The sequence below is a fragment of the Schistocerca americana genome, chromosome 4 (assembly GCF_021461395.2).
Source record: "Schistocerca americana isolate TAMUIC-IGC-003095 chromosome 4, iqSchAmer2.1, whole genome shotgun sequence".
NCBI classification, from domain to species: domain Eukaryota; kingdom Metazoa; phylum Arthropoda; class Insecta; order Orthoptera; family Acrididae; genus Schistocerca; species Schistocerca americana.
Window position 1 is genome coordinate 629626299 of NC_060122.1, and position 19217 is coordinate 629645515.

The following is a 19217-nucleotide window of genomic DNA, read 5'->3' on the forward strand; positions in this document are numbered from 1 at the left end:
TGTTACTTTTACGTGTGGCGTTAACTTTTAAGGTGTCAGCTAGAGTGGGTTCTCCTCAGATTACGTTGTGTGTAGATCGATCTCGCATTCCACTATCACATTACTAGCCACTTCGTTCAAACTTACACATCACTCATCCGTAATACACCGGTTAGAGTAAGGAGTCTTGTAAGAAGAACACAGTAGTTACATTACAAAGTAGAAACAATTACATAAGAGAATAACACGAGTACAGAATGAAACTGGTGATATTTTTGTGAGATAAGTGATCAAAAGTGTGTAGTTTTTTATGGAAAACGTAGCGATACTGCCATAATCAGTATTTATTTGATTATAAAAGGTGCACACTACAATAATATGAGCATGTATAAAGAATGGACCGACCATATTAACTTGACAAGAGGCTGAGTTCCATGAAATTTGCAATTGAGCCAAAACTGGGGCAGTAAAATGGATCGCTATACAAGCAGGAACTGAAATTACAAGGCAGAAAACTGTTTTCCAGAAATTTACCACTGGGCTATTTCCCACACACGAAACGTCAAAAAGACCCAAACCATTTCTATTGAGGATAAGCACAGGGCACATAATGAGACTATTAGATGGGCACGAATAAAGGATATAAAACCATTCTAACACCTCATTGTTTATCGTATGGTTCAGTAGGGGAACATTAAGTAAACATACGAAGAGGAAACACATGAAATAAGAATTGGACTCTATTAGAAATAGCTTTAATGAACTCAGTGCACAAGGATTTTGTAGTAAGTTAAGAGAAAGATCCGTTGACACACACAAAAGTATCTGTGCTCTAGAAAATTGAACTGTAAATACATTCTGCCGGCTGCTGTGGCCGAGCGGTTCTAGCCGCTTCAGTTCGGAACATCGCTGCTGCTCCGGTCGCAGGTTCGAATCCCGCCTCGGGCATGGATGTGTGTGATGTCGTTAGAATTAAGTAGTTCAAAGTCTAGGGGACTGATGACCTCAGATGTTAAGTCCCATATTGCTTAGAGCCATTTGAACCATTTTATGCCGGCCGAGTGGTTCGAGGCGCTTCAGTCTGGAACCGCACGACCGCTACGGTCGCAGGTTCGAGTCCTGACTCGGGCATGGATGGGTGTGATGTCCTTAGGTTAGGTAGGTTTAAGTAGTTCTATGTTCTAGGGGACTGATGACCTTAGAAGTTAAGTCCCATAGTGCTCAGAGCCATTTCAACCATTTTGTAAACACATTTTGACATGTCACGAGAATTTTAAGCAAAGAGTTCAGATGTTTTTTTGAGCTACTCGGTTGTCCAGAATCACTTTTAGATTTCCCAGAGAGTCATACACACCCATAATCTCAATCACCCACCACCAATGACTTCTACGTGTACATCCTGCGCCCAGCAAACAAAAAGACATCTAGGGAAGACGGCATTATTGCGGCGTTATTGAATCACATATGGAAAAACCCACAGAAGGATCTTAAACAAATCAGTACTGATACTTGGTACACAAAAAATCTCCAGAAGACTGCCGGCCGCGGTGGTCTAGCGGCTCCAGGCGCTCAGTCCGGAACCGCGCGACTGCTACGGTCGCAGATTCGAATCCTGCCTCGGGCATGGATGTGTGTAATATCCTTAGGTTAGTTAGGTTTAAGTAGTTCTAAGTTCTAGGGGACTGATGACCACAGATGTTAAGTCCCATAGTGCTCAGAGCCATTTGAACCATCCAGAAGACTGGAAGGGCGCACTCATCCACTCACACCGAATGATGGGTGACAGGACAGACGTAAATACGTATATACACAGGTATACCCGGCCTTCTGGTATATCCCTAGCAAGTTAACTTCAAAGAACACAAGTACATATTGAACATAATACCAGCGAATATCATGCGGGCTTTTGACCATTGCATTAAAGGAATATTGAGCTATAAGATAACCCGCAACAGAACAGCAAGGAGGAATAAGACAAGGTTAACTGACATTCTCTTTTGGAAATCCCAGGGAAGGGACCAGCCCCAGAGACTGTAAACTTCATCAGTGGAACACTGACACCAAGTCCACAGGAAAATTTATGATGGAAGTAGTGGAGCCTTTTCAAATTAAAACCGGTGTTCGCCAAGGAGATATAATGTTGCCATTCCTCTTCAATCTCATAATAGATATTGTCATTAGGGAACGGGGAAAATAATTAGGAAACCAAAATCACTGGAAGTTTACCCACCGTGGAGGAAGAAAATGTGGCATTATGATTTTTGGCTCATCTTTCACTGATGGTTTAGTATAGTAGCGGACAGTGAAATCTCAACAGTCAAATGCATATAAATTCTCAATGAACACAGTGAAAATCTGACCCACAAATCTGTTTTGGGGAAACCTAATTGCCCGCATCTCGTGGTCGTGCGGTAGCGTTCTTGCTTCCCACGCCCGGGTTCCCGGCTTCGATTCCCGGCGGGGTCAGGGATTTTCTCTGCCTCGTGATGGCTGGGTGTTGTGTGATGTCCTTAGGTTAGTTAGGTTTAAGTAGTTCTAAGTTCTAGGGGACTGATGACCATAGATGTTAAGTCCCATAGTGCTCAGAGCCATTTTTGAAACCTAATTCATCTACACTAAATTCATCATTTGTAAAGTAAACACTGTGGAATACGAATACATAAAGAGTGTTTGACACTTCAGATATCTGAATGATATCATGGAATGAAGAGTGTTGGAAAAGAAGCTCTTGATTGCCATCACAGAAACTCAAGAGAAACCGAGTAATTGTAAAGCAAAAGGGAAATTGTCAAACTTGACGGAAGACATTATACAGAGATAAAGATGTTCAAGGACTTCCAACAATAAGGCTTACACACTATATTATGACGTATATGGAAAAATTGAGTAACAGGGAATGGATCTAACAAGTTACAAAGGATCTCGAGAAATACTATGATATACTCTATAATATTTGGCCTCACCTGCATAACTGCTAACGCTTGTTTGCCTTTGATTCAACGGGGACGAGAAAACCGAAGACTCAGTCTTATTAAACTGAAAAATAATGTTTCTGTGAAATAAGAACAAATCTGTTGGGAAATGGATATAATTTCAAGCATTGAAAATCAGAATATGGTGCTACATAACATGTAATACAGTGCAGCACTACACCATGCATCGTAATATCCTTGGATATTTCTTAACATGCCGTCCACGAGCCGGTAATGTTCCTGCTCGAGGTTGTTGTACTCTCTGACGGCGGCGCATTGGCCTTCATCCAGTGGGCTAGGGGGCTTCCAGCGACAAGTTTCAACAACTCTCAAGCATGGTCAGTACTGTTATAAGCAGAAAAAGCGCGCTATTCCGTTTGGTTCATTCTTGCCTTCTTAAACATAGTGTTCACTAGATGGGATCGCTGGTATCGTCGATTATTGTCTCAGCAGACGAACTCATTGCAGAAACGTTGATTGCAGGGCTGGACAATAGGTTGGAGCCTAAGTCTCGATACCTTAAAGACTTCAAATTACGTTTTATAGCGAAGAAAGAGATTCAGGGAGAGCATAAGGGAGCAATTGACAGGAATGGGGGAAAGAAATACAGTAGAAGAAGAATGGGTAGCTCTGAGGGATGAAGTAGTGAAGGCAGCAGAGGATCAAGTAGGTAAAAAGACGAGGGCTAGTAGAAATCCCTGGGTAACAGAAGAAATATTGAATTTAATTGATGAAAGGAGAAAATATAAAAATGCAGTAAGTGAAACAGGCAAAAAGGAATACAAACGTCTAAAAAATGAGATCGACAGGAAGTGCAAAATGCCTAAGCAGGGATGGCTAGAGGACAAATGTAAGGATGTAGAGGCCTATCTCACTAGGGGTAAGATAGATACCGCCTACAGGAAAATTAAAGAGACCTTTGGAGATAAGAGAACGACTTGTATGAATATCAAGAGCTCAGATGGAAACCCAGTTCTAAGCAAAGAAGGGAAAGCAGAAAGGTGGAAGGAGTATATAGAGGGTCTATACAAGGGCGATGTACTTGAGGACAATATTATGGAAATGGAAGAGGATGTAGATGAAGATGAAATGGGAGATATGATACTGCGTGAAGAGTTTGACAGAGCACTGAAAGACCTGAGTCGAAACAAGGCCCCCGGAGTAGACAATATTCCATTGGAACTACTGATGGCCTTGGGAGAGCCAGTCCTGACAAAACTCTACCATCTGGTGAGCAAGATGTATGAAACAGGCGAAATACCCTCAGACTTCAAGAAGAATATAATAATTCCAATCCCAAAGAAAGCAGGTGTTGACAGATGTGAAAATTACCGAACTATCAGCTTAATAAGTCACAGCTGCAAAATACTAACACGAATTCTTTACAGACGAATGGAAAAACTAGTAGAAGCCAACCTCGGGGAAGATCAGTTTGGATTCCGTAGAAACACTGGAACACGTGAGGCAATACTGACCTTACGACTTATCGTAGAAGAAAGATTAAGGAAAGGCAAACCTACGTTTCTAGCATTTGTAGACTTAGAGAAAGCTTTTGACAATGTTGACTGGAATACTCTCTTTCAAATTCTAAAGGTGGCAGGGGTAAAATACAGGGAGCGAAAGGCTATTTACAATTTGTACAGAAGCCAGATGGCAGTTATAAGAGTCGAGGGACCTGAAAGGGAAGCAGTGGTTCGGAAAGGAGTGAGACAGTGTTGTAGCCTCTCCCCGATGTTATTCAATCTGTATATTGAGCAAGCAGTAAAGGAAACAAAAGAAAAATTCGGAGTAGGTATTAAAATTCATGGAGAAGAAATAAAAACTTTGCGGTTCGCTGATGACATTGTAATTCTGTCAGAGGCAGCAAAGGACTTCGAAGAGCAGTTGAATGGAATGGACAGTGTCTTGAAAGGAGGATATAAGATGAACATCAACAAAAGCAAAACAAGGATAATGGAATGTAGTCTAATTAAGTCGGGTGATGCTGAGGGAATTAGATTAGGAAATGAGGCACTTAAAGTAGTAAAGGAGTTTTGCTATTTGGGGAGCAAAATAACTTGTGATGGTCGAAGTAGAGAGGATATAAAATGTAGGCTGGCAATGGCAAGGAAAGCGTTTCTGAAGAAGAGAAATTTGTTAACATCCAGTATTGATTTAAGTGTCAGGAAGTCATTTCTGAAAGTATTCGTATGGAGTGTAGCCATGTATGGAAGTGAAACATGGACAATAAATAGCTTGGACAAGAAGAGAATAGAAGCTTTCGAAATGTGGTGCTACAGAAGAATGCTGAAGATTAGATGGGTAGATCACATAACTAATGAGGAAGTATTGAATAGGATTGGGGAGAAGAGAAGTTTGTGGCACAACTTGACTAGAAGAAGGGATCGGTTGGTAGGACATGTTCTGAGGCATCAAGGGATCACCAATTTAGTATTGGAGGGCAGCGTGGAGGGTAAAAATCGTAGAGGGAGACCAAGAGATGAATACACTAAGCAGATTCAGAAGGATGTAGGTTGCAGTAGGTACTGGGAGAGGAAAAAGCTTGCACAGGATAGAGTAGCATGGAGAGCTGCATCAAACCAGTCTCAGGACTGAAGACCACAACAACAACAACAGCGAAGAAAGGCGTCTAACATCTATATATGAAAATGGCACAAAGTGTGATTGCTCCTGCTCGCTGTATTAGCGTATGGGACTGCGTGCCAGAGACATGGATTGTAACACCTGGCTGCCACCACACCCTCCTTCGATGATCGCCTGGCGTTAGACAGCTCCTGTTCTCATCGGTAAAGAGAACCTAACACCATAGATCCAGTTTCCATCACGATGTCCCTTTGTTCATCATGGTGCTGAGGTAGGTGATGGGGTTGTTCTGTTGTTCTTAACGGACGCCTGGATCCTGAAATGGCGAATGCCTTGCTGTAGCGGCGTCCAGGTACATCGTCCTTTTTCGTTCCTGCCATTAACTCCCGCTGCACCGTGTGCTCTGTGTGTTGATCTGCGTGGCTTGAGACAAAGGGTCGGTCTGACAAGGGATATTCGATTTTCATCGATATTCAGAATATCTTGACATTGGGACTTAAGGATCACAATGTAGATGTTAAATGTTTTGATATTGGAGAGAAAACTGCGCTGCATATTGCTGCTTTCATTCACTTTTCTTTATTTTGAACTCTTACTTGACACAGTTCTGTTGAGTGCCTTACTTGACACACTGGGCTGCATAGTAATCCAGCGACAATAATCTGTTGAATATTTTTACTTGAAATTTTTTTATGTCTTTTCAAAAGCTTACGTTTTGAAGATATGTGTCATGCTACTAAAACGTAGGAATAAAAATTTAAATACTGAAAAAAAATTGAAAAACGTAATTGTTTGTTTATAAAAAATCAAAACTTTTTAAGTTTTCATGTAAATGGCAAAAATTTTAATTAAGTTTCTCGGAATACAGTGCCACAAGATAAAAGTAGAGTATTACCTAACTAACATAAAAAGATATTTGTTCTGGAAAACAAAATGAAGGAATATCGTGAAAAAGTGAGAAACTTGTTGTTATCAGAATAAGTCTTTTTTAATGCTTAAACACAATGTTCTTATAATTTTGATTAGAAAATGTAATAAACATGTTCATAGTAACAAAATGAAGGAATTTCAAACAAATTTATATGTCTTTAAATGGCGCACTCGTTGCAGATAACGATTTTCGTCCACTTCAAGCAATTGCCCACATGTTCTTGGAGTTTGCATATTATTCCCTGTCTAACTATTTGACTATATGTTAGCTATCGTGTAGAAAAATTAGACATTGTAAAACACTTTATCTTTCTCTTTGATGCCAAAATATGCTTGAAACAGAATGCATTTAATTTCACACTCTCCACCTTACTTGACACTCTGCGTTGTAGGCAACCCCAGTCGAATGTGGTCGGTTGTCGTACACAGACTGACGCTTGCAGTGTAACGCCACTGGCTTTACAGGGCTAGTGGTACTATAGAACTCACAACAGATGATGCCGTAGACTCGAGTACATACTTAAAATTAAAGGTAGGTGGACTTGGGATATACTACAGCCCACTGTGTCAAAAGATTAAATAAATCTCTTTCTGAACAGGTATCTTGATGAAACAAGCGCAATATATTTACGACTTACGAAATGTGGTGATGACAGGGAAAAGGTGTAGGCAGGTGTTTTTGAGAAGCCGATTCCACACACATGGTGCATTGGTGTGGGAATATTCTCATTATCAGTTCAGCCGCAAAGATAAGCGGGGTAGCTATCGTGACGAAATATTCTGTAAAGAGCCGTTTGGAGCCTAAATTTCGCAAATCAAAACAGCAAATAACCTTGTTTAACTTATGAAATTTTGTGCTATGCAGATATCATTCATTGATCATAAGCGCGATCTCTATATCCTCATGGTAGAGATTATGACGTTCACTAGCACTGACTAGCTTAGGATGATGCAAGGAATTGGTTTGGGCACAATTCCTTTTGTTCTGTTGTATATGTGCCGTGACGAGGATGTGCGACATGCATATCCTGACGTCATACCACCTGATACTCTCATACACTCATGTGCCGACTGACCAGCCATGAGACAAGGGATCGCTCTGATTAAGACCATTGTTTGCGCTGTTCAGTTGTCTTGGAGCAAGAAGCGCCACATGCACATTCTCGTGTTAGGCATCCTGACATACACGACCACTGACTGGCCAGCCATGATAGAATGAACAGATATGACTATACAGGGCGGTCCATTGATAGTGACCGGGCCAAATATCTCACGAAATAAGCATAAAACAAAGAAACTACAAAGAACGAAACTCGTCTAGCTTCAAGGGGGAAACCAGATGGCGCTATGGTTGGCCCGCTGGATGGCGCTGCAATAGGTCAAACGGATATCAACTGCGTTTTTTTATGTAGGAACCCCCATTTTCATTACATGTTCCAGTAGTACGTAAAGAAATATGAATGTTTTAGTCGGACCACTTTTTCGCTTTGTGATAGATGGCGCTGTAATAGTCACAAACGGATAAGTAAGTGGTATCACGTAACATTCTGCCACTGCGGACGGTATTTGCTTCGTGATACATTACCCTTGTTAAAATGGACCGTTTACCAACAGCGGAAAATGTCGATATTGTGTTGATGTATGGCAATTTTGATCAAAATGCCAAACGGGCGTGTGCTTTGTTTGCTGCTTGGTATCCTGGACGACATCATCCAAGTATCCGGACCGTTCTCCGGATAGTTACGTTATTTAAGGAAATAGGAAGTGTTCAGCAACATGTGAAACGTCAACCATGACCTGAAAAAAATGATGATGCCAAGTAGGTGTTTTAGCTGCTGTGGCGGCTAATCCGCATATCAGTAGCAAATTGCGCGAGAATCGGGAATCTCAAAAACGTCGGTGTCGAGAATGCTACATCAACATCGACTGCACCCGTACCATATTTCTATGCACCAGGAATTGCATGGCGACGACTTTGAACGTCGTGTACCGTTCTGCCACTGGGCACAAGAGAAAATAAGGGACTATGACAGATTTTTTGAACGCGTTCTAGTTAGCGACGAAGCGTCATTCACCAACAGCGGTAACGTAAACCGGCATAATATGCGCTATTGGGCAACGGAAAATCCACGATGGCTGCGACAAGTGAAACATCAGCGACATGGCGGCTTAATGTATGGTGCGTCATTATGGGAGAAAGGACAATTGGCCCCCATTTTATCGATGGGAATCTAAATGGTGCAGTGTATGCTGATTTCCTGCGTAATGTTCTGCCGAAGTTACTACGAAATGTTTCACTGCATGACAGAATGGCAATGTACTTCCAACATGATGGATATCCGGCACATAGCTCGCGTGTGGTTGAAACGGTATTGAACAGCATATATCATGACAGGTGGGTTGGTCGTCGAAGCACCGCACGTTCACCGGATCTGACGTCCCCGGATTTCTTTCTGTGGGGAGAGTTGAAGGATATTTGCTATCGTGATCCACCGACAGCGCCTGACAACATGCGTCAGCGCATTGTCAATGCATGTGCGAATATTTCGGAAGGCGAACTACTCGCTGTTGAGAGGAATGTCTTTACACATATTGCCAATTGCATGGAGGTTGACGGACATCATTTTCGGCATTTATTGCATTAATGTGGTATTTACAGGTAATCACACTCTAACAGCATGCGTTCTCAGAAATGATAAGTTCACAAAGATACATGTATCAGATTGGAACAACCGAAATAAAATGTTCAAACGTACCTACGTTATGTAATTTAATTTAAAAAATCTACCTGTTACCAAGTGTTCATGTAAAATTGTGAGCCATATGTTTGTGACTATTACAGCGCCATCCATCACAAAGCGATAAAAGTGGTCCAACTGAAACATTCATATTTCTTTACGTACTACACGAATACGTAATGAAAAATGGGGGTTCCTACTTTAAAAAACGGTGTTGATATCCTTTTGACCAAAGGCAGTGCCATCTAACGGGCCAAACGTAGCGCCATCTCGTTTCCCCCTTCAAGCTAGACAAGTTTCGTTCTTTGTAATTTTTTCGTTTGACGCTTATTTCGTGAGACATTTGGCCCGGTCCCGATCAGTGGACCACCCTGTATACCATTTGATGGTGCTGTGGAGATATCGTGGATGGGAGAGGACGACGTGCACATCCTCGCGGCAGACATCTTAATGTACGCGAACACTGACTGGTAGAGCGTGTTACAGGGGATCGGTCGGACCAAATGTCCCTTCTTTCCGCTGTGCAGGTGTCGTGGATCAGGAAGCGGGACCTGCACATCCTGACGGCGGGCATACTGACGTACACGAGCGACCAGCGCTTCACCGTCATCCGGCCCGACCGCTCCGACAACTGGACGCTGCAGATCAAGTTCCCGCAGGAGCGCGACTCGGGCATCTACGAGTGCCAGGTCAACACCGAGCCCAAGATGAGCCTCGCCTTCCGTCTCAACGTCGTAGGTGAGTACGCAGGATAGTCTCTGTAGAACTTGGCGGTGCTCCGCCAGTACCACAAGCTCTGTCCGATCCACCGCTGCTCTAAGGGTGGATGTACTGGAGCCGGAGATCTCGCACCAATTCACTTGGAGACTGCGACTTGCTCCACTTGGAAATTACATCGACTTGGGCGTATTTCGACGCACTAAGCAGTTCCTTTCATGTATCTCTCGCTGCGGGGTGGCGGTTTAATTATGTCTGTGAGCTGATTTCTATAAATTTTAGCAACATAAAGCATAATTGAAAAAATAAAAACAAAAGCGTGCCACTGAATCACTTGAAGACATCTTCTACAGAAAATATATGTAAAATGCTTGCTATATTTCCTTTTATTTTGAGAAACATACATAAAACATAGTTTATGCAATCGTTGACAAATCGGCACAGTTTATATGATCTTTGACCAAATTTTGACCACGTACGGTGCATTTTCCGTCGCCTGGTGAATGTCATTTTCTTTTCAGGTGACTGGACATAGCCGACACTGAAGCATGTGTTCAACAGTCTGTTCTTCCGCGCAGTCACACTGGATTTTGTTTTCTTCAATGTATTCCAATTTTACCAGGTTAAACCGTGATGTGCCCACTCCTGCTGTCATCCTCTTCCAGATTGGCCAATTGTCATCATGAGCATGGGTAAAATTCTGAAGCTCTTTTCCAACCAGGAACGTGGGATGTCTCAGCCCACCACAGTGGCAGCCTGGCTTCTTGATCAGTGGTTGTTAGTTTTTTTGATGTTCTGAGGAAACTTTTCCTTGACCTTAGTCACTGTGGGTAGAGTTGTTGCCCATGCATGGGATGCGTGTTTTCCTGCTCCAGTTTTGTTCTTTGCCTGTTTTGCTACTATTTCTCTTCGAACAGGAGGTGGTGCAATTTCTTCAAAGTTGTAGAGCCACTCCATTGAGGTTGACTTTGTTACAGTTCTGCATGTATCGCTTACGGCACTATCCACCTTGTTGGCATGTATTGACTTACACCAATCAGGACAGGCATTCTCAGCAGCGGAGTAGCGTAATGCGATTGCAGAAGTTCGGATGGTTTCAGCTTGATTGTCCCACTGTGATCCGGCCAGTTTTCTGAGTAGGTTGTTCCTGGTGAAGACTTTTGATTTGAAATTCATGCAGCGTTTTTGAATGTCAGAGATCTGTGAAGTATAATTCGTAGGTATATTCGAGTGTCACAGTGTTCGTATTTAACCTCTGACGATTCTATCTTTAACGTGATCGTGGTTTCCCTTTTTCTCAGATTGAAAGCACACATTTTGTCTTTGATGGGTTTGGTTTAAGCTGCTTTATTCTGCATTATTTTCACAGATCTTCAATGCTTGCTATGAAAAGAGTCGGAAAATTAATTATTATTTTTTTATTTCATAATTTACGTATTGGTGCATCAGATCTAGGATAGTACGTCGATCTGTAGGCTTAAGAAACAGAAAATATTCAGTCGGAAGCAGTCTGCGAAATAACTCTATAGTACCGGCTATCGTTCAGAATGCGTGCAGCGTCTATCAGCAAGATCCATGAAATTTCATGGCTACTGTCGGATGCCAGTATCTTCCTTCCACGATATTTCGGCGATCAGTCTTTTAGTTGTATTCTGGGACAGCCGGCCGTTGTGGCCGAGCGGTTCTAGGCGCTTCAGTCCGCAACCGCACGACTGCTACTGTCCCAGGTTCGAATCCTGCCTCGGGCATGGATGTGTGTGATGTCTTTAGGTTAGTTAGGTTTAAGTAGTTTCTAAGTCTAAGGGACTGATGACCTCAGATGTTAAGTCCCATAGTGCTTAGAGCCATTTGAACCAAGAGCCATTCTGGGACAGTATTCTGACCCCAGTCAAGGCATGTGTGGTGTAACCAGTTGTCACTGCACATGTGTTGCTTGGGCGCATGCTTTTCCGCTTCCAATCGGTACGCTGCTGAGATCGGCTTCCGTTGTGCGAACTCGCCTCATCGTCTTCACACAGTAAAATCATAGAACGGTGCTGGGTGCACAGAGCAGGATTCCATACAGAACTGCATGCGGCTGTCTCGGTTGATAAGGGCCTCATAGAGTCATATTTTGACTGATTCATTGACAGTACAGCAGGAGTGTATACGCACAAGCCACACATGCGCAGTGACAACTTGTACATCTACTTATTTATTTATTATAGCTTCATATCTGTAATTTAATCTCAGGCTATATTCATTCTTACGTAAATTATTGATATCTACAGCTGTTTATTTTCTGGGTTCTCTATGAAATCACCAGTAACCCGTTATACTGGGGAGCTCTGCATATTTTCGCCAGTATATACCTGAAGATTACCAGAAAATTATGCTCGGAAGTATCACGGAAACATATTACTGACATCCTGCAGAATGCTATAAATTTAATGTAACACTCTTTTCGACCAGCGGAGTTTTACATTTCACATCTTTCAGCTTCATAGAACGACGCTATGACTGTGGCGAGTAATGTAGTTGCTGCATATTTTCTGTCGTTGTTGAAAAACTTCTATTACTGTTTTGGAAGGAAAGGTAAGGAAAGCTATACAAGAAACTTGAAAATGAAAACAGCAAGACATCTTGTCACTCAGCACACTCTTCCTCTGCTACCTTACTATTCTGTTGGGTAGAGTGCGATTGTCTATTCACCTAGTTAGAGATGGTCGTCTGGTACTTTGTCATCCAGTCATACCAGCTACAGTTGAGCTCGTTTCCCTTGTTGGTTATGAATTTGTCTTTACTTGCCTCTCGCATAATTCCTTCTTGCGCAACGAAATAAACTGACTTTTCCTTGCAGTGTGGAGAGTGTCCAGTAGGGCGTGATGTTAGGAAGAACTCCACTTGCAGCTGCTGAAACTGTTTTTCATTAAAACACTACCTGTTTCATGACTTTAAGCTGCATCATGAGGTGAAAAACGTTAAAAGATCAAGGCATACTCATCGCCCCTAGTCAAAACTTACTATTCAGAGAATACTGTCAGTACCATGGAGATATTTTCTGAATAGTAAATTTTGACTAGGGGGCGATGGATGTGCCTATGATCTTTCAACGTTGTTCTCCAGATGATGCGGCTTAAAGCCGCGAAATCAGTCATGTTTTAATAAACAAAAGTTTTATCAGTTGTATGTGGAGTTGTTCGTGATGTCATGCCTTTCGACAGCTACGGTTGCCTGGAATATTAAATAGTTTGTGTCCAGTGGGGACCTAGTAGTTTCTTTATGGAAATTCCGTTTATCATGAAATATTGCATATGACTAATTTATCTAACCCACAAAATATTTATCTTGTGTAATTTATCGTGGCAAAGTTCAAGCCAATTAGCTTGCCGATTAACGATCGCAAATAGACTACAGTCTCGCATCTACGAATCGGCTGCAACATGGGTTATGGAACCCTTGAGCAAATATGACAACACAGCGAGGGAAAAGGCTTAGTTAGTGATCTGGTGATAGTCTGATGGGAAAGTGAAATGAAGCTGCATAGTTGTTTGAGTGTGTACTCAAAACACTGGAAGGAATTGATATTGACTCGAAAAATTTCTATAATGAAATAAATGTTGATATTAACTCTATAAATTTCTGTAATGAAATAAGTGAATATTGGGGTAATTCACTAGATTTCGTAGGTCAGTTGTCGGGATCCACCTAGTACACAGATCACCGTCTGATATAGATATGGGAGTTTCTCGTGATAACGTTTTTGAACAGAGGGTGCCGTTTTTAGTTCATTAACCTGCGTATCTATAACTGTTGGTGATAAGAAGCACCTGGATTCCAAGGTTAACCATCTGAAGTATATGTTCCGAAAGAAAAGCCGTGGGATTTGTGATATAAAGATAGTGCCCTCCCAGAAAATAAAACGCCAGAATGTTAAACCATCACGTCTGTGCTTCTCTCTTTGTGCTACCACGCAAGATGTTAAAGTGGATTTGGCGCCCAGTTGAGGACAAACTCGGTTTAAGAGTCTCTGGAATATACGAGATTGCCTATGAATGCAAAAGCGACAACAGTGGTCAGTCCAGTCTGTCCTTACCGTTACCGATAGTTTCCAAGCCCAGTCTCTCAGGTAAAGACAAATAATGTTTAATGAAACTAAAATCTGTCCCACGCTTCTATTAGGTCTACAACTCTGCTTCCGCCGTTTTGCAGAAGATGGCAGTACCAACAAGTGATCGTGCACGTGATAGGTCGTAAGTTTCATACAATAAGCTTAGGTATCTGCCGACATAACGCCATCAAAATATTGATCGATTTGTGGTTGCACTACAAAGTTATTCTCCATTGAATATGTCAACTTACAAGTCTAATTCTCGTCGTTTTCGAGAAGTTGTAATTTTCTACATTAACGTGAAGAAATCTGCGGCTGTGGTTCATAAAATGCTGGATAAGACGCATGGTGAGGCACCCATTGGTGAAACAACGTCCAGATAATTTTGCAACGCTTCAAGAACGGTGATTTTGACTTCGAGTACCGGCATTGTGTTGGAAAAGAAAAGGTTTTCGATGCTATTGAAACCGATGAAATTAATCACAGGAGATAGTTATCAATAGCACGTAATGCATTTGGGCTGAGCACTGAAAGACAAATAGCTTCTATAGAGCGATTGACATGAGGAAGTGATTTTGTAGCGTGACAAAACTGGTCAAAACATACATGTAAACGTTGTACTTAGAAATCCAGCCCCTTCCGTCGTATTTTCCAGTCGTTTCTCCCTTTGGCTACCAACTTCTCGTTCAATGACACACGGCCTGGCTGACCAGCGCTTCCGGTCATATGAGCGATTGCAAAATAGGTTCGCTCCACAGATGACAGTATGGACCAAAAGAAGAAAATAAAATCTTGTGTACGTGGGTTCTAAAATGCATAGCTGTGAGCACTTCTTTATCTTCGCCAATGTGAAACACATCTCTTTTGCTTAACAAGATCTCATAGCTTTGGAAGTATGAATTTGGGAGCCGATGTTTAGTACAAAATTTTTTATTGTTTTAGTCCATACAACCAACTCTGACGGTTGGCTAACGAAAAATCTCAGCTATAACAGTAGCGGTACATATAGTCAACTGTCGGAAGTATCAAAACGATAACTTTCGATATGGTCGTTTGCGGACCATTCTCCCTTAACTGAAATCTATACGTTTCCCTTCTCCATCGTCTCTCAAAGTTTGTGACATCATCACGGAATCACTGTATATGCACATAACTATAAGAATCTCAAGTCGGTTAAAAATGATCGAATATCTAGTTTCGATTAAGTTCTTACTACATGCTTCTACAGAATAAATACTTTTCCGACTTCAGCTGCTAGAAGATTGCGGTGTAACATCGCAGATAGAAAATTATGTGTAATAATTTGGGAATAGCATTTACATTCAGTGTAAAGAGAGAGATTTACTGCTGTAAGCAGACAGAAAAGAGCTTTTTGCTTAATGTACACAAATGCTCATGCCACCTCAGTTTACATTCCATCTTCACATTTTTATTAGTCATAAAATGGCCTGATATTAATTTTGTGAGGCTGAGGACAAAGATGTTTGCAGTTATATAGCTGTAAAACTTCCACCGTTCGTCTGGCTATGTCTGGTATGGATACGTTTGAGCCTCTTCTCACTATCAGAGAACATCACAGTTCTACAAGAGCCCTCTTACATCATTGTCTTTTACACTCGTTGCTCTACGGCTCTAACCTTTCCATTCGATATCCCTTTGGATTGCCGCAAGGGGTCCTGCAAATCGCCTCGGACCTCCTGTCACAGACAATGCCGCTCCAATCCATCACCCGCGGCGTACACTATATATGACGTCCCTTATACGAGCTAGGACATGAAGTCTGGAGAGACGACGAGTAAATTCTGTTTTGCGCTCCCATTATACGACGAGGCTTCGATTATTCTGATTCAGATAGACTACTTCTTGTTGACTTACGACATTGTTCCCCACACATGAGTATCGTCATTAGACGATCGTGAGAAGAAAAAGGCTTCAGTAAAAATTTGGCTTTGCGTAATAAAAGGCAACTATCTTTCATTGTGGATGACTACAATGTAGTGCCTACAGCAATGGGCGAAACTCCTTGTGAATATGTAGAGCACATCAAATGGTTTAAAGAGACAGAGCTTACGTGTCATCGGAGTCTTTCGTGGCGGCAAGACCGGATAAAATCTTCTCGGTATTCAAGCCGCGTCAATTGCAGTAAATTCTCGAACTGGAGATGGCTATTTATTGGAGTTGACGCGGCTTGAAAACCGAGAATATCTTATCCTTACAGAGGTTAAATTAAGAAGAGATATTAAGTAAGAGGAAAAGAAAATGTATGTTAGAATTTGTCTCGTTGGAAGGCTTTTGGGCAGGCCGATGTGGTCGTGCGGTTCTAGGCGCTTCAGTCTGGAACCGCGTGACCGCTACGGTCGCAGGTTCGAATCCTGCCTCGGGCATGGATGTGTGTGATGTCCTTAGGCTAGTTAGGTTTAAGTAGTTCTAAGTTCTAGGGGACTGATGACCGCAGATGTTAAGCCCCATAGTGCTCAGAGCCATTTGAACCATTTTTGAAGGCTTTTGGGGGATATATATGACGTTTGCGTGTAAAATTGCATACATGATAGTAGAACAGTCAGTTATAGATTACTGTTGCAGCTTCTGGTATGGCTGCAGACATGAAAAAAATTGAGAGACATTCTTCTAGGGTTGCAAAAGGTCATTACAGGTCATATGAAAATATAAAAAAAATTTTTAGGGTAAGCAATTTTCACATGGTTACATGCAGATCATTCACAGATTTTTTCTATGCAGATGACTGATTATTTCTATTCAAGAATTCTTCTGTTGTTGAGAAGGAGCTGATTAGGAGAAACATTTTGAATCTGTATTTGGGAAAAGACAGATGTCATGTGTCAGACATTTCATTTTCATGGGTAGAGTGTCCAAGAGTTTTATAGCTGTCTAAAACACCACTGTCTATGCCAAAGTTAGATTCCTTTGAGGGGAATGCACATATTTTTTTCCTTTCAGTGGCGTACCTGGTGATTTCTCTGCTGTTCTCAAACTCTGATGGATTGTTCATGGCAAATTTCATAATGCAAATCTGAGTGTGTGAACCCGACACACCAATCAAGTTACTTTATTTTGGACAATGAATAATTTTTTTCGTTAAAGTTCTAAATGAGAAGCTACATCTGAATATTATTTCATAAAATACCAGTGAATGGAAATATGCAAAACGTGTAACGTAACTGTGTTCAGTATCCCTAAAATTGTTAATTTTTCTTATGCAAAAATTAGCCGATCTTACACGTTTTAGCTGATAAACTATACAGTTTTTCAGTTTCAATTTCTATCAATTTGCGCACCTGATAATTCTTGTTCGTATACCAGGTTAATAGGAAGTGGGATAGCTTTCACAGTACAAAATTGGATATGTTCTATTATTTGTTTTTCAAAAGTTTATGGGTTGCTCATTTGTGCAAAATCACTTAATAACGACAGGAAGAACTTCGTTTACTTCTTTGTTTTCTTAATATTTCGTGTTTCGGCTTCAAACAATGCTTGTTTCATAGTTCAACAACATAAGGTTGACCAGTGATCGAAACTTGCCTGACTCACCTTTCTTCATATCCGAATGATGTATGTTACCCGTGCACCCTAAGGTAACTTTGTGTTATGTTTCTTTAATAATAACTAAATTACATATGTGCTGAACGACACATTCCATAAATATCTAACTTATCGAATATGCTGATGCAACCGATACAATCAAATGTCTTTCCTAAGGCACACAAGATTCCTACTGATTATATCTGATCGTTAAAAGATTTTTTTCATGTAGTCAGTGGCTGGCTCTGAGCACTATGGGACTCAACTGCTGTGGTCATAAGTCCCCTAGAACTTAGAACTACTTAAACCTAACTAACCTAAGGACATCACACACAGCCATGCCCGAGGCAGGATTCGAACCTGCGACCGTAGCGGTCGTGCGGTTCCAGACTGTAGCGCCTTTAACCGCTCGGCCACTCCGGCCGGCTCATGTAGTCAGTAAATGGATAGAAATTGTCTCAGGAGAATAGCCATTTTGAAATTCAAATTGTGCCTTCCTAAGTATAACACTGTTACCCAAGTAAGTGACAAGCCTGGAGTACATTCCTCTCAGGGAACCGGTATTTGAAGAAGATTATGCAAGAAACTTTCCGCCAGAATCGTTTATCCAACGTGCAGGTCAAGTTTACCTCCTGAAGCGCACAGACAGTAGCTAATACTAGGTCGATGTATCCTCTACCAAGGACAGTACAGAGTTCGGGAACTGTATAAGGTGAAACAGATGCACGTTCCCCCGGCTCACGCTCACGCGTTACGTCCCATCAGGTCTAACAAAGTGAGTTGCGCTGTATTTACTTTTATTTCGTCCTATTGGCTTGGAAACTCATTCGGTACCGTTGGTGATATTGTGGTCTCCACCAGCCTCGGTTACAGTAGGGCGGGAGGGACCAGACAGGGGCATCTGTTACGGGCGGCAATTTCTGTGGTGTCAAATACACATTCTTGAAGAAAAAACTCGTTTCACAAAGCGCCTAGCATCCAGCTCACGTTGTTTTATCGATTATTCATGATTTTTAAACGCATCCCAGCTGGTTTTTGTACATTTTTAAACGCATTCTAAATTTATTTCTGAACGAATCGTAAGGATTTTTGAATGCGTGCATATTGTACGTGATGTGTTTTCCAGGGGAATCCCCGTCGCATCAAGAAATAAAGAACTTTCCTGCAGATGAAAGGGGACGGGGCTATAAAAGCTGAGCCGAATAAAACCGATCGCTTGAATAACAATATCTGTTTGTTTATGTGGTTGACTGTGTTTGCGAATGATAAGTGTTGTTACAATTATTAGAGAAACATAGATTCAGATTACCAGTATGCAAATAAACGACTAACAGGAATAACAGACAAGGAAGATTACATATTATCCTCTCAGTGAATCCAAGAAAATGAAATTTTGCTAGAAAATTTGTTGCCAGATCGCTACACTACTAAGGACCAGCTATCCAGTCCCCGGTTAGCAGCCACCCAAGATCTATTCTCGCAATGGGGGCGGAAAACGTGTTGTTAGAACACGTAATAACGCCTAACTGGATAATAAACGCGGGATAACTAAACCGGTGATTCTGGTAGGGTTGGCGAAGTTGACCGGAGTGTTAAGAATAGTTATAGAATTCGTGATGTCAAGATTGTTTGTTAGAGCGAAGAATGAGAAGAGACAGGAACATCACA

General features: G+C 41.6%; 1 protein-coding gene across 1 annotated transcript in view; it reads left to right on the forward strand.

Annotated features, from left to right (window-relative positions):
• Positions 1 to 19217, forward strand: part of LOC124613061 — a 614428-nt gene that overhangs the window by 265948 nt on the left and 329263 nt on the right. Inside the window, exon 2 of the mRNA XM_047141643.1 lies at positions 9730 to 9940. Within this exon, the coding sequence (XP_046997599.1) occupies positions 9910 to 9940 (31 nt within the window). The 5' untranslated portion in view covers positions 9730 to 9909. The remainder of the gene's footprint in view (positions 1 to 9729; positions 9941 to 19217) is intronic.